Source organism: Habropoda laboriosa, unplaced genomic scaffold, assembly GCF_001263275.1.
Source record: "Habropoda laboriosa isolate 0110345459 unplaced genomic scaffold, ASM126327v1 scaffold22, whole genome shotgun sequence".
In the NCBI taxonomy this organism is placed as follows: Eukaryota; Metazoa; Arthropoda; class Insecta; order Hymenoptera; family Apidae; genus Habropoda; species Habropoda laboriosa.
Window position 1 is genome coordinate 6,203,632 of NW_017100261.1, and position 15,700 is coordinate 6,219,331.

The 15,700-nt window shown below is 33.7% G+C and overlaps 1 protein-coding gene across 1 annotated transcript in view; it reads right to left on the reverse strand.

Annotated features, from left to right (window-relative positions):
- Window positions 1-4: 4 nt before the first annotated feature.
- Window positions 5-15,700, reverse strand: part of LOC108572636 (spondin-1) — a gene marked incomplete at its 3' end in the record, with an annotated part of 41,130 nt that continues 25,434 nt past the window's right edge. Inside the window, exons 3-15 of the mRNA XM_017934894.1 lie at window positions 14,543-14,786; window positions 13,667-13,853; window positions 12,154-12,318; window positions 11,668-11,791; window positions 11,055-11,185; window positions 9,268-9,493; window positions 7,107-7,275; window positions 5,676-6,021; window positions 3,567-3,741; window positions 1,731-1,901; window positions 348-499; window positions 119-197; window positions 5-45 (exon numbers count right to left, since the gene is read on the reverse strand). Coding sequence (XP_017790383.1) covers window positions 5-45; window positions 119-197; window positions 348-499; window positions 1,731-1,901; window positions 3,567-3,741; window positions 5,676-6,021; window positions 7,107-7,275; window positions 9,268-9,493; window positions 11,055-11,185; window positions 11,668-11,791; window positions 12,154-12,318; window positions 13,667-13,853; window positions 14,543-14,786 — 2,210 coding nt within the window. The remainder of the gene's footprint in view (window positions 46-118; window positions 198-347; window positions 500-1,730; window positions 1,902-3,566; window positions 3,742-5,675; window positions 6,022-7,106; window positions 7,276-9,267; window positions 9,494-11,054; window positions 11,186-11,667; window positions 11,792-12,153; window positions 12,319-13,666; window positions 13,854-14,542; window positions 14,787-15,700) is intronic.

Genomic DNA, 15,700 nt, shown 5'->3' on the forward strand with positions numbered 1-15,700 from the left:
CTTTTTCCATTCGTAAAATTCGCCCTCGTCCACCGCGTTGTAAGGCTTTGAATTTTATTTTTATTTAGTAAATTTCTAAATAAATTCCGTGGAATAGCTTCATCTTAATAATACTTACAGCATGGTGGAAATTTATGACATTTTCTTCTGCGATGCAATTTTTTAGGGCAGCTTTTACCATTTCCTCTAGGTTGTACCTAAATCATTTAAACGAAATTAAGTTGCATTTATTGTGGTAAACTCAATCATAAGATACAAGGTATAAAAGTAATGCAATGCCACGAAAAAAAGAAAAATATTGAATATTTATTTTCCCTGCTTTCTTTTGACTAAAAAAAATTATTTACCATAATCTCTCTTGTACTGACTGTGATATCGTGACATCCAGTACATTTCGACCAGTTATTCCATTCAGATACTTGACAGTCGATGTCTTTAACACTATCAGGTGATTCCATCACTTGACTGTCTGGTTGTATGCCTTTGAATTCTAAACTTTCTGCAAGAACGTGTTACACATTATATATTATTTTACAAAAAATTATTTTAAAAAGTTTTAAGTAATTTGATCATTCAGGTTTAAATTAATTCAGGTTCAATTAAATTATTTGAGAATTCGTAACATAAAAATGAAATACTTATCGCTACTTTTTGTTCTAAATCTTTTTAATTCCTTCAAATTTTGGTTTATAATTACTATTTTCAAATTTATTATGTTAAAATGAACAAATCACTAAAAAACATATATTAGTAGATACGTTTTATCTAGAATTACTTCTTTTCCTACATAGCGAGCAGTAAATGCAATAAAAAATTAAATAAGAAATACCAAGGATCAATTGAATTACACAATATAATTATACTTTTCTATTTTTTCGACAGTATTCACTATAATTAAAGAGACTCGATATTTATTTTGCAGAATGAAATAGTGCAAATTGCTAACTAGCGTCACCATGGTGAGCTCGTTTTGTCTTCGTGCTGCGTTGCTCCTGTGCAGGTATGTGATAGCTGAGAACGCTGCTGAGAGACACCTTATAGTTTTTCATCATAGTCGACAAGTTTGTCCTTAACTCTCCTGTTTGTTTTACAAGCAAGCGTGCACAGAATAAGGGCGAAGTTAAAAGCACAAGTCTTGATGCTCAAACGATAGTTTACGATTTTGAGGCTAAGAGATTTTGAACGAATGCATTGAAATAGTGGAACTTCTCAAGAATTAGACATTATTGAATTTTGATAAATAGAGAATTTTCGGAAGATTGTGTTATTGTGTTATTCTTATAGGACTTATTAGAACTTCTGAAAAGTTGCGTGAATCTTATCACACATTTTGCAAATATCTTAGATTTCTTCAAAATTGCGACATCTCTAATATTAATTACATATTTGCACAATGTTGCTTGACATTAATTTGTGAAATCGTGTAATACAATTAAAGCTGCAGTCTAATTAAATCTGTCCTTGTAAGACTAAATTACTGTTTGAAAAGTAAATTTAGTAAATATTTTATGATAGTTATGCATTTACCATTTCTGTTTAGCAGTATCAAATTTTTTACTTCATTGTTATTTACAGTTACATGTTTGTACAGTTAAAGATCTTTATAAATTTGTAGAAAGTCTTTTCATGGATAATTTCTAATTTATTAGCATTGGATAATAAAAGAAAATAATCATTTTTTATCCAAATTAAAACGGTGAAAAATATTGAAATTATAATGTAGAACTTACTCTGAAAGTCACCGCAAACATTTATGCAATCTTGTTCAGTTTGAAAATTATTTCGGTTCCCATTGCAGCCAGAATAACTAAATAAACGACAACGACCTGCTTGTTTGTCGAAATACGCGCGTAAAATGTTACCTTTGCAATCTCCTTTCGTCATCGGTTCACTGCAGATCTCTGTAATCAATTCATTATCTTGTTAATTTTCTTTTCTCTATTCCTTGAAATACGGAAGTAAATATCATTGTAAATTTTGATTATCAATAATATTCATTGTTGCACAGAATATCTATCTGCGTAGAATTCAGTTGTACGAAATTAAACAGACGTATAATAAATCCGTATTTGTGAACAGGAAAAATAAGGTGATCAAAACTATCTTCACCTTATTGATGATTATCTTTGATCAGCTATATCACTATTAAGACATTAATATGACTTCGGTAACAATTTTTATGTAAATCATTTATTTTGTACCAAGCTGTCACTCGAAACGTTTTAAGAAAAATATACGGGCGCCTAATTATGGAAAAAAACATTAATATAATAAAATGCTTAAATCTAATAAATAAATCAAATTCATACGAGGAATCATGATAAAATGTACAATAGCAGTGCAAGTTTAAATTGTTCTTGAAAAATGATAATGTACATTTTCCATCTTTGAACATATTCGAAAAACAAGTTTTTTCGTTTAGATTTGATTTCTGTAAGATAATAATAAAATCAAATTTGATTATTTTTATGTAGCATGGAAAAATAGAAATTGGTTGAAATGATTTTTTACAAAATTCTTTTTAATGTTGTTGGAATTTCCATTTGTACGAAAGTACAATGTGATAAAAACGATCGATACTTATAGAACAACCTTGTAATTACGAGGTTAAACACCATCTCCAGTTTCATAAAGTCGTGATAGAAATTAACTGCGGTGTACCGTGCCGCTTAATTGCAGTAGCTGTAGGTGTTAGTACCTCAAGTTTATATTCTGAGATTATGAGCTGCTGTTGCCAAGTATATAAGAGGGCTGATATAATTTTAAGGAAACAATCGAAACCTTGATGAAGTGGTTCAAATCCGACGACGAATTGGTAGACACAGTTACAATGGGAATTAAGAGATTTTACATTCATTTTCTTTGTTAATAAGAAACGCCTTGTTATTTTTGAAGGGACGTAATAAGTTCGTTTGTTCAGAATATTGGTCCTCCTGTGACAGTGGTTATATAAATTTATGATTCTTTGTGCTGTTTGCATCTCAACTATTTTTAAGTAATATTTTTGAAGAAATAAATAAAAAAAAGTATATATGTATACATACAAGGCTATTTCTATGATTAATTTTTAGAAACACTTTGTGTGGTTGTTGAATATAATTAAAGGGGGACGCTATTTCAAACGAAAGGTTCGACACTATGTTCTTTCTATCTCACTATAAATAACTATCGCGCGTGCGCAGTACGCTAGAAGCGCCGCTCTAGTGGCGAATATAACAAACACTCAACACTTTGAATAAGAAAAATTATAATTTCAATATTTACTACAAGAAAAGAATAGGTTGCATTCATTGAGGCGGAGTGCCTTAATTTATACAAAATTTGAGGTAATTTGTTATTAAATTTCTTCTGTATATGTACATATTAAATGCTTGAATTCCTCTCTGCAATTTCATTTTCTGACAATAAAAATACAACGAAGTAAGAATGTTGTTCAATAGTTTTGTTGCAATTATTATGAAATTAGTATTACAATTCATAGATAGTTAAAAAGTTGTGTAAAAATTTGAAATTAATATGCTTGCTTTATAATGAAACATTATTCATTGGTAATTTTCTCGACTTACTTTCTGCCTCCTCTCTCGTGAAATCACACGTTGGAATATTGGCTACGCAAGCAGTGTCACCTATGCTGCTCCAGTTCTTTATTACGAGTCTTGATCTTAATTGAACACCAGGTCCGCAACTGGAGCTGCAGGGAGACCATAGGGACCACTGGGTGTAATGATTCTCAGGACACTTCTAATCAACGAATAAACAGGATAAAACATGTTAGATTTTTTATTTTATAATACCTAACCTAACCTATAATTTCTAAGTACTTAACCCTTTGCATATGATTTACTTAATTTGATATATTTTTAGTGTCACTGTGTATATTCACGACAAGCTTTTCTTCCAAATCTTTGAAATTTTGAAGATTTTTATATTAATAATTAATTAAACTCGCTTTTTAAAATCAGTAATTTTATACGTGCATTTATATGGAAACGTTTATAATATAATATAAAATTGTATTACATCTAATAAGAAATGTAATATGCAAAGGGCTATGATATGAATTATTTCAAAATTAATTGTTATTAATATTTTCAATCGTATTCTGTTATTCTTTTTTTTTAAATATCGCTGTATTTGTTATGGCGAAGAAAAAAGAATAGCCAGTAACTACACGTATACTCTAGAAAAAGACATGTACAAATTAAATGATGTCACATATGTACGATGGATGTTAGTCGATCGCATTTATTGCAATAAAATTACATGTTACATGTGTGACAGAATATATTTAAGAAATGAAGTTATTATGTGAAATTGTGAAGTGATCAATATAAAGCGATCGCAATTTATTTTTAATTGATTTGTCGTGCTGAGTGAGCAGAAGGAAAATTAAAATTTATCACCGAAAGATTACTCTAATGTTCTACAGTAATTTTCGTTTCTTTATATTAAGAAAAAAGCTAAATACTAATAAAAAGCAAATGTATAAATCGAAAGTAACAGTGCTAACAATAATGACGCAAATCACAGCAAATTGAGAAATAAAAACATTGGGGAAAACGGCAGGAAAAGAAAAAGAAATATAAAATAATACTTATCGTTGAAAATATTCAAAGAACGATATTTTGTTTACAGTACAAGGGAGAATTTTACTTGTTGCTTCTGACTCACTCGTACCTCGTATTACTGGATGGTCGATTTCACTTTTCTCGCGAGTAAATCGCCCGACTTACGTGAGGATGCCAGTACCATGGATGGATCTGCGAGAAATGGTGCAGGTATGGTTTATAGTTACTCGCGCATGGAACGATTATTCTGAACAATTCGACATTCGTTAGTGATGATTTGAACATCATATAAGTTATTATTAAAAATAGAAATGATTCTTTTATTATTATTATGATGATTGAGTTTCGACAATTGGTTAATAATTTTTGTGAACGACAACAAATGAGTATTTTCGTTATTCGATATTATTGATGATCATGCGAGGGAGTAGAACAATTTAACATTTGTTCTTTTTTTTTTTCTTTTCTTATATAAAATTAAATTCTAGGAAACTGTTGGATTATTGTTAATTTTGTTACCAACAGAGGGTAACACTATTCTAGCGAATAGTATCGTAGTTGTAAAGAGAAGATTTCTTGTTACGGTGGTATTATTTATAGAGCACTTTTTACCAGAGGAGTATCAACGAGAAACATTCGGTTGATATTTTATAATTGGTCGAATAATTAATATCTAATTTATTTGCTCTTATTGTAAACGATTTTTCGATAAATAACTAATACACTAGCTCAAAAGTGAAGTTTAAAAAAATTTATACATTGTTTTACTCCCCACATCATGATATATTTTTACTGTTTCTCTTTGCTTCTTTAAGAATTCATTCAAATCAGAAACAATATATTGCCTCTTGTATTCACAATGAATACGGTTTTACGAGATAAGATATTTAAATAAGCAAACAATATTTGCAGCTAATTTCTAAGAGTTAAGATAAATTGTTAAAAATGAGATTTCATTCTATTTCTCACCCGCTCGATAAGCCAACAACCTCATGGGCAAACATTTATCGTTGCTGAAGTGCACGCGTCTCGCGACGTTTTGCGCTAGTTAGCCGGCGTGTTACGCGGCAATTAGTAAGTTCTTGCAAACTATCAGTGGTTCTGTACCTGCAGCCATTCCTCGGTTACCTCCACCGCCGGTTCCTCCCCTTCATAATCCTCTCCGTCACCATTGTCCTGATTGCTATCATTCACCTCCTCCTCCTCCTCCTCCTCCTCCTCCTCCTCCTCCTCCTTCTCTCCATACGGAACGTTCTCGCATTTGACCGTCTGCTGAAGTTCCGGCCCGTCGGGTATGAGTTTGCACTGTTTACGGTGTTTCTTCTCTCGGAAGTTCCGAGATCTGGTCATGTGCCCTAGACCGCAGGTCGTTGTACACGAGCTCCAGTCACCCCATTCGGTCAGGGCGCACATCTCCGAGTCTGCTAGACTAGCGTACCGTGATTCTTTGCTGCTGTAAAAAGGAAAATGTATTATACGTGGTAGAAGAGCTACAGCGAGGATCAAAGATTAACCCGTTAACGCTCGTGCCCGTTAACGCTCGTGCCCGTGTCACACACGTGCACAACTAATCCGTCCATAAGTGGATAATTTTGTAAAATTATGTATTTTCTTTCAATTTTCATATTGCGGTATCTTTTCTGTTACGGCAAAAATATCAATTACACAGCATTGTAAATAATGGGAAATTCATTGCTATACGACTAGGAAACGATTAAAAAATAAACAAAATTGATGATTTTTTGGCGCATCAAGTTGAGAAAAATGTGAACGTTAAGGGGTTGATGTACATATTATGAGGCTTCCGGGTGTAAGCAGTGTTCTTATGGATAAAATATGTATTCGTACGTTCCGCAAGCATTGTAGCTCGCTTCGTCAAGGTTCGAATGACACGCTGATATTGACGTTACTATAACGATAGTCATTATCTGTAGCGGTAGTTATCTGTCGAACCCTTTTGAAACTCTGCATGTAATGTAGGTACGTGTAATAACACGTACATGTTATACTTCTGACAGGTCTGACTACTGGTTGATTTGTACTACTTACTGATTTCCTATTTTTCCAATTATTGACTAAATTGTTGATGCTATAGAGATATTCTTTTGCGACAAAGTTTACGGAAAGAAAGGGGAAAAAACGAGTTCTCTGCTTTCGTAGGTTTAAATCTTCTCCTTGAATAAAAATTATTTTTCAATTTTCGGTCATTTATCTAAATTTGTTCTTGTAACCTGAATCGACGAAGAAAAATAGGAAATCAAGGTAACAAGTGAAAATTTGAAACTGTTCATACAATTAAATTTCTAGGGAGCTTATTGCACAAGTAAAAAAAAAAGAAGAATAAATAAAAGTTCCGTTTCGATAATGTACACGTCTAACTATACTCTTACAAAGAAATAAGAAAAAACAGTATTTGAGTTCAAATCTCATTTTTCTCCTCTTTTATACACACAAACGAACCCAACGTTCACTGCTACTTGTTCTGTGGTGTTTCCACCACTTGTCACCTGGTTATTTTTATTAAATCATAGCAATTACCAGTGAAGACTTTTTCCATAACACGTTTGCCTGTCAGACAGCGTGACGTTGCACTTGTGCAGCGTCGCAGCAGCTTCGTCCCGATAATGTCTTTGTCTTAGCTGGGTGCCACGACCGCACGTCACGGAACAAGGGTTCCAAGGACCCCATGGTTTCACTCTGCAGGCTTCTGCGTACGTTAGAAATTATATTGCTCGTCAACGTCAACTCTAGAAAGCGATGTGTTTGCGTTCTCGTTGCACGAAAGCTTCTAAATAAGGATCTCACGGTAAGACTACCCCGAACACTGTTTTAGAAATTTTGTTAACATATTTTTAGGCAATTTCTATTCAAAAATCACTCTGAACACATTTCTAGGTAATTTAGCTTTTTTTTTTCATATTCGAATGCGTGTTGTTGTAGTAAATATACGGGGTGGCTCTGAATTGACGGTGAAAGGAAATTTGAAAAGGGGTGAATTTACGTGAAAAAATAATGTCGATGTTGAAAATACGTCGGATAATTAATTTCGTCGTATTCGTGTTAATTGGTATTGTTTAAAATTTGAATAAAACTTCAAGCAGTATTAAACGGAAAATTAAACATTTTTAACAAATTGTTTTGTGTAGATTTGTATTTTCATGTTTGTTATTGCGAATGATATATATCTGTCTTTCTCTCTCTATTCAATTTCTAATTAAGTGATCACCATTTTCTTTGATAGTATATTTCAGTAATTACGTAGTGGAATAGTTTATTAAAAAGTATTTGTCCGAATTGTAAATTTATATAATCCCTTTCTGGTATTATCGAAAAATCTACAATTGGTATAAAACGAATTCAGTTCTGCAGATGATTAGGAGGAATATTTATTATTATAAGAGAAGAATTTTTATTTTTACAAAGCAAATGAACGAATATTTTTCTACTGCAATTTCAAAGCAGCATTGAATCGTACAACGGGAAAAAGAATATGCAATTTGAAACTTTTGTCGTGTTGAAAGTCTTAGTGAAATTAATAATTTATTAACAATTGATTATTGTAGTAATTCCGAGACACACAGTGCAAAATATAATAAAAATGCAAAGAAAAGGTAAATAAAAAAAAATTTCTACTGCATCTATATATTACACAATAATATTTACGTTTACAAATCAGTAATGAAAATCGTAAGTAATTTTAATTTACATTGTTTAGAAGTGTAATTAAGTAAATATAATTAGGATGTCTATTGTAGAACTTGGGAAGAATAATAATCGACAGATTTAATTAATTTATTAATAATTAAAATTATTAATAGAAGTTCCGTTTGACGATGATAAATCGACAGGGGAGGAACTTTTGAATTATTATCGTGATATGAAATTTCATTAAATCGATCTCTTTCAAGTATTCACAGGAATTACTTACGATTCGCTCATATTGATTTTCAATAAATAAACAGGCATACTAAAACGAGACTTTATCAAATCTTCATTACCTCCATTTTCTCAGAAATCGTCAGCTTGAACATTTCTAACAGTAATTAAGCAAACAGACCACGACACAGAGACCATAGATGTAGTCACACTTTTTCAAGCTTTTATTTCTCTCAAATATAAGTACATTCTTTAAATAAATATAGTTTCAACCCATTTGGGACCAAGTACATTCAAATAAATTTATCAACGTGAAATTGATATTTTGCCTGAGTTCATTTCAACTGAGAACTGTCATGTTCTCGTCGATGATTCCAAATGGGTTAATTTAAATACCAAACGTGTTCTCCAAATCAGCACGAAAATTCATAAAGTCATATTAATCCTTCCACCGCTGTTGGCGCCTATAGGCGTTTCGAATATTTTCTCGCACCGTGCCCTTGGCGCCTATAGGCGTTTCGAATATTTTTTTGCACTGCGCTGTTGGCGATTATTTGGCACACTTTCACCTCAATTTAATCCATAATTTTCCCCATTTTCGCACTTCCATCTTAATTTGAAAAATAATAAATTTTAAAATTTTAAAACACCCAAAACAAAAGATCAAAACCTACCGTAGCGAAAGGGTTAACATTAATTTGAAGTAATGTTATATCATTTTTTTTATAGAAAGAAACTGTTGCAGAATTTATCTTCAGGCGGTACATAGTCTCTATAGTCGTGATCAGAAAATAAAAAGAACTAATACAGAAGCAATACTTGCTGTTTTTGCGATTACTGCTAGTTGGTGGCGTTGCACCTGTGTCAACTGCATCTCCTGGCGCACCCTCGCAAGCTTTCTCGTAAAGTCTTTGACGGTTCAAGTAAAGCCTGGCGAGGGGTTTCATGTCCAAACCGGATGGGTCGTAGAATGGAGATCTTGAATCATTTGGATAGGTCGAAGTTATCCGACGAATCGGTTCTTGTGGATCGCTTGGAGAATCTGGTGACTGCGAACGCAACAAAATTTCATTCACTTGTATAAACGAACGAAATTTATCGAGATTCGTATAAAGTGTATTTTGCATTGTACAAAATATAAAAATTTTATAAAAAAGTAATATGCAAAATTAGTGTAATAAATTCAATTCGATCGGAGGGGAAAGCCTCAAGGTGAATAAATTAAGATTCCACTGGAAGCAATTGATTGAAAAGGAGATATAAATTAAATTAGGATCAATCGTTTAGGAAGAATCTGTCTTTTAGGATTTCAATTGAATTTCACACTTCAATACTACACTTACAATAGGGTGTATAAAACAGAAAACCTAAGAAAAAGAAAGGAAACGCGATAAAATTCGTTAGAATTCAAATGAACTTATTAATTAGTATTCGATTATTTTTCCATTGCTGGCACATCATTTCTCTCAGTTGTTCCATTATTTACCTTCCGCTTCTTCTTTATTACACATCACTTCACGGTAGTTGTAGACATTTAGATTCATGTTCGCGTGTTACAGGAGCGCAAAAGCGACGCGTTTCCCGAGAACCGTAAAAGTGGTGGCGTCACGAAGCGACGCGACGGGGGAAATTCCCGGTCGGCCGGAAAAGCGTCGAGGGCACGTTTACTTCGACGCCGTCAGCGATTTTCAGACGATCCGTAGCCCCATTGTCAATTGTTAGACTGCGAGGCCTGCTGTCGAATTTATTATGCGATTTTCTGCGGCCGACAGCTGACGTTCATTTCGCCCACCCAAACGAATCTTTTCTGCCCCGCGACGAGAAATACAATGGTTGAACTGTTCCTTTTTTTCTTCTTCTTCTTTATCTTTCACCCGCCCAAACGGAAAACTCCCTTTTCCGGCACCTTCGAACCCATTTCTTTTCACCTGCCATTTGCAATTTTTCATCGATTCTCGTTCATTTCGAAAGTGAAGTACCGTGAACATTTTCAACGACGAAGTCATTTATTTAGTACGATTCGGATGAAAATTTACAATTATTTGACGCGTATACATTGTACGTACTGGCCAACAAATTACCGAACTACGCCAACCAAGTGAGAAGGTAGAAAAATGTAGCAATGATAACTAAACTTGCGCGATTAAATAATTATTCAGTTAATTAGAAGGAAAGAGGAAGTTTCATGGAACTTCGTTCGTTCTGAACAGATTGCAAATAATTTACCGAATAAAAAAAGTAATACATTGTGTTCGACATTTTATACGCAATGTACTTGTTTTCTGTTTACCGGGGATGATAATACCGAATGTTATTTACAATTATTCTTATAATTATAAATTATTCTTTTCTTCAATTTTGCGAGTTTTATTGTACTTCATGCCTTTAAAATTTCTTTCTTTTTCTAGAATATTCTTATTCTTACAATCATATTACTATTGTTATCATTGTATCATTCTTTACAACGAATTAGGTCATCGCACGAGAAAAAAGGTTCAACAGTATCCGAGTGGAAATTGACGTTCACGATCGGTAAAGAAATTAGTAAAAAAAAAGCGGGAAAATTTCGAGTACAGTAAATTTAGAAAATAAAAAACAAATTCTGCTTACCAAATACGTGATTCCGTCATCGGTGCCCGCATCGTAAGGGTACAAATTCAGTTCTTTGTGTTCGATCCACGAGCAATTACCCAGGCACAGTTCCAAACCTGAAACTCCGACAATCCAGTCCGGCGAAGGATCTGTAAAATGATTTTTCTTTTTACATCGTACACTTGAGTTGAATCGGTTGAAAGAAATTTCATCGAGCGATTATAATTTCGCGAACTTTAGATTAAAGCACGTAGCGCTCTTAAAACTTTTAGGAACTTTCCCGTTTAATAATATCATCGAATTTTCACGTAATGAAGAGACGTTCCGCTTCGACGTTTTTTTGTTTTTTAATTTTATTACAGATTTGCGAATTTCAATCTTATCCCTAAATTTTACTAGCTAGATTTCATCGTTTGCAAGAATAAACTAGACACGTTATAAATCCAATTAGACGAGGATTTTAATGAAACTTCGCTGAATTATTCCATAGAGTTCAATCTGAAAACTGCTACTTTTCGATTTTAAGAGAGAAAAAATGAGGAGACGAGGCTAGGCACAAGTGTCGCTTTAAATTAATTAATTAAATTCAGTTTGAAAGAAATATACTTCTTCTATGTAGATGCACTCTTACCAATCATAGAAACCAACGACATGAGATGGTGTTTACGGTCAACACGGAAAACTGCGAAAGTTTTCCCAGTAACGTTAGGATAACTTATTCCTCTGGCTTTGATTATGGTCCTGATATGCTCGCTCTAGAGAAAATGAAACATTTTTACGTCAATGTTTATCGTTTACTATTAATACCAATATGTAATTTAATAAATTAAATATTTGACTGAAAGTTAATTCTAATATCTTTCCTCGTTCGATATTACCAACTCTCCTTTACAAATCGTTCAGTTCAGAATAAAATGATACAGAATAAAATTGAAAAAATAAATTTACTATTAATACCAATGTGAAAGCAATTCGTTCGATCTAAGATTTACGTTAATTTAATAAATTAATTTAACGAAGCTAAGCTGATAAATATTAGACGGAAAATGATACAGATTTGCAATTTACAATTGTCAGAATTGAAGAAACAAATTTGTATTCTAATAAGATTATTTACTTGATCTTTTAATTCTGATTCCAATTTCCTGGTCGATCCAAGTTCAGCCACTTGTCGCAAACCTGTGCTCGCAATACCATTGTATTTCCAAAATCTGTAATCTACCGTATGCGAAGCTCCGATCACGTCTGAAAATCGAATCAACCATCCTTTGCTAGGGAAATCCTGTAAGAACGTAAGAAAGTAGTAGTTTGTTAGGAGAAACACTTGTGAAACACGAATGTTGGAACTTCGAAGGAAAAGATTTGAGATTCTACATTTAAATGCTAAACACACGAATCTTACACGTAATCGAAACTACTTATCTAAATTTCACCAAATATCGGAAATCGTTAAAACGAATGTACATGCATTCGCGCGATTCTCTCCTCTGGTAACGTTTCTCTATAATACTGTTACACAATCGAAATACACACACTGGGATAACTTTAAAAAAGTTTCGTCGAACTTTTCGTTCCAACCCATTTTCACATCGTCAAGTAGCTCGGTTTTCCTCCACGAGGTATGATATTATTGTAAGAAAATAGCATTGTTAGTCTCTTTATTCAGAAATAAGAATTTCAACTGGAACTGAGATAATCCTCCTCGAGTTTCCAATTGTTTCGATAATGTCCGTAAAATTGACGATGCAAGATCGTGCCTTTTTTCATTTTTATTTTCAGATAAGTATAGTATCGTGTTTAAAATTTATATTTCTCTAAAATTTCTCTCTGAAATTTGTTTACACTGAAATGGAATGTTTAAAATGTTTACGTTCCTGTTACACTGTTTGAAGAGTATAATTATTGTTATTTGTCAATTAAACGGAAATTGCACATATTTTGAAACGTTTCGTAATGGTAGTCGACCGGAAGTTTTATCCTTCTTTTATAGATTTTAAAATTTTTATTTTCTTCGTGCAAATGTTTTAACGAATATGAATTCTTTTAATATCATCTTCCGGGAAGAATTTTTATCGAAAACAAAAGAAACCGAGATTTCATTTCCATAAAACACGATACACTTCGCATCCGGTGAAATGTACCCGCGTAAAGAACGAAAGAATGAAACACTCCGTGACTTCGATTGCTTCGGCAAAAGTGAAAATCTTAGAACAATGAAAAATGAAATCCACAGCTTTCACGTCCAGCTCAACGAATCACACATTTCCAAGTGTATTCATTATTTCTTTTCCTTTCGTTGCTTTCAATTACACTTCGCTTTTCAACGAAATTCGACAGACTTGAGGGAAAGGTCTAATTGCCTCGAGAGAAAAAAACCAGCTAAAAATTGAAATGACGAAATGTACGAACCTCGTATATTCTAACTTCGACAAAAGAAGAAGAAGAAGAAGAAAAAAAGAGAGAGGAAGAAGGAAGAAAGTTTCAGAGAAAATCTAGTTGCCTTTTTTTTCGTTTTCAACGACGCCGTTCAAAGACGTCTCTCGTCGAAGAAACGCTTAAACATCGGGGATCGATAGAGGGGACTCTATGCATTTCTGTTTGTCGATTTTATTTGACGAGCTCTTACGTGCCTTGGGGTGAGTATTTCTAGACCAAAGTCCCTCGAAAGTAACTTCGTACTTCGCCTCATCGCAGGCACAGCATTCTTGCAGCACCGGTCCCTGATCGTCCGCCTCAGCTCTCGAGTCTTGACATATCTTCAGTACTAAGTTCGGATCATCCATGTACCATGTATCCGGCGTTTCCAATATCGTCGACCTATGAGAAAAACAAGTCGAAGGACACATGTTAGACCGGATTCACGTCTTCGTGATCGTGTTAATTCTAGATGTCTATGCTCACTGATGTAGACTCAGCTTTTCGTTTTTTTTAAAGTTACACAAAGGTGATCTAATTTTTTACGTATGTTAACCCTTTGCACTCGGAGGTGATTTTGCTGTAGAAAAGTTTGCGATCTTCGTTTGAAATATTTTCAAACTGACGAAGAAATAAAGTATACTGTTTTATTTAAATATTCAACGTACGTGTATTCTCTATTTCACAATTTATGGAGGCCCATAGATCTGTTCTCTGTCTTCGTTAATCATTCACCAAGTGACGATTATTTAATGTCGCTTCTCAGTCGACGCTCGATTGCAAAGGGTTAAATCGATAGCAATTGAACTGCATTCTTTGTTGGCAGATTACGTTTTTCGTATATTCTCCGTCACAAATATTGGGATTTTCTGGAAAGACTAAGAGGTTAAGGAGCGCTTCCGGAAGTGGAAGAATCGCTGGCAGAAGGTTGTGGCTTTCGGAGAGCGGTACTTTGAAGGCGATAACATCGCAATTCACACCAAGATTAATTCTTTCTTCTTGCGACAACATCGCTTGCGAAATTGATCGCTTTCCGTTATATTTCACGAGTACGTTCAATTTTCATGCTTGTTATTAAAATATCCCTTCACCTGATAAATATGCAACCGCTACCTTCGGAAGGGCTGGTCCAGGCCACAGAAATTTCCTCTTTGGGCACCTTCGAGGTCTCCACAACAGCGTTCGGGCAAATTTCAGAATACCTCGTTAACGATTCATCTTGAAGATCGAAAACGCCACTTTCCACCCCGTCCTCTTCGCTTTCGGGTTCAGCTGATATTAGAAACCTTGTGAATTTTCGTGGTATCACGCCGGTACTGTCTGCTTGCACAGTTACTGAAACAAAAAATTTGTTTAAAACGGTTTTTCTAATTTTTCTTCTTTTTTTTAATCGAGTTTTAACCCTCTCGATGGACATTCAACATCTTCTCTTTCGGCCGTATCGTTTTTTAAAATTTGTTTTGTTAAATTAAGACAGAAGAGTGCGAAGGACGAAATTAATGTATTCTGCAGTTATCAACATCAATTTACATTTTATACAAATTTATAAAGAACGATTCTGTGTTCTTAATTTCAGTGTTCGTTGAAACGCGCGAAAGATTTTCCAAATTTTCGTGGTTCCACTTTAATTAGTAAGAAACCCAAAATCGTTTCACCGCAATGGTTCAATGCACGACATTTTGTAATATCTTTTTCGAAACGGTTATACATAATGACGAATAAACAGCTTAATTTCACGAGAAGAAAATCCGAGTTATTCCGTCAACAGTTTGTTTTTTTTTTTTATTTTTGAACGAATATTCGTACGGTAATATGTTCTCCGTTTAATCGGGCGATCGCACGTTTCTCTCGCAAGGCAAAAAGCTACATAAATCAGCCGGCCAGGAAAATTACTTTATTGCTCACATCGCAGCAACATTGTAATACACCCTAAAATTACGCATACACTCGTTGTTGCAATGTTACACCACGTGTCTCGTATATATTGCTACTCATGGTTTACAAATATACCGTGAAATTTGTTAGATTTTTTTACATTTGCACGTCAGGACGAACAACTTTCCACGTGAAATTTGCGCGGAGCTGTTAAAAATAATTTTTCGCAATTTACAAGTTTGCAATTATAACTTGGAAAATACAGCTGACCTAAGTAGGCGTGAAATACGAATTTAGAAAATTTACTTTTTAAAAATTGCATAAATTTAATATCGGAGTTAAAGAGCTTTTAAGAATAATCTCTCTTTTACTAT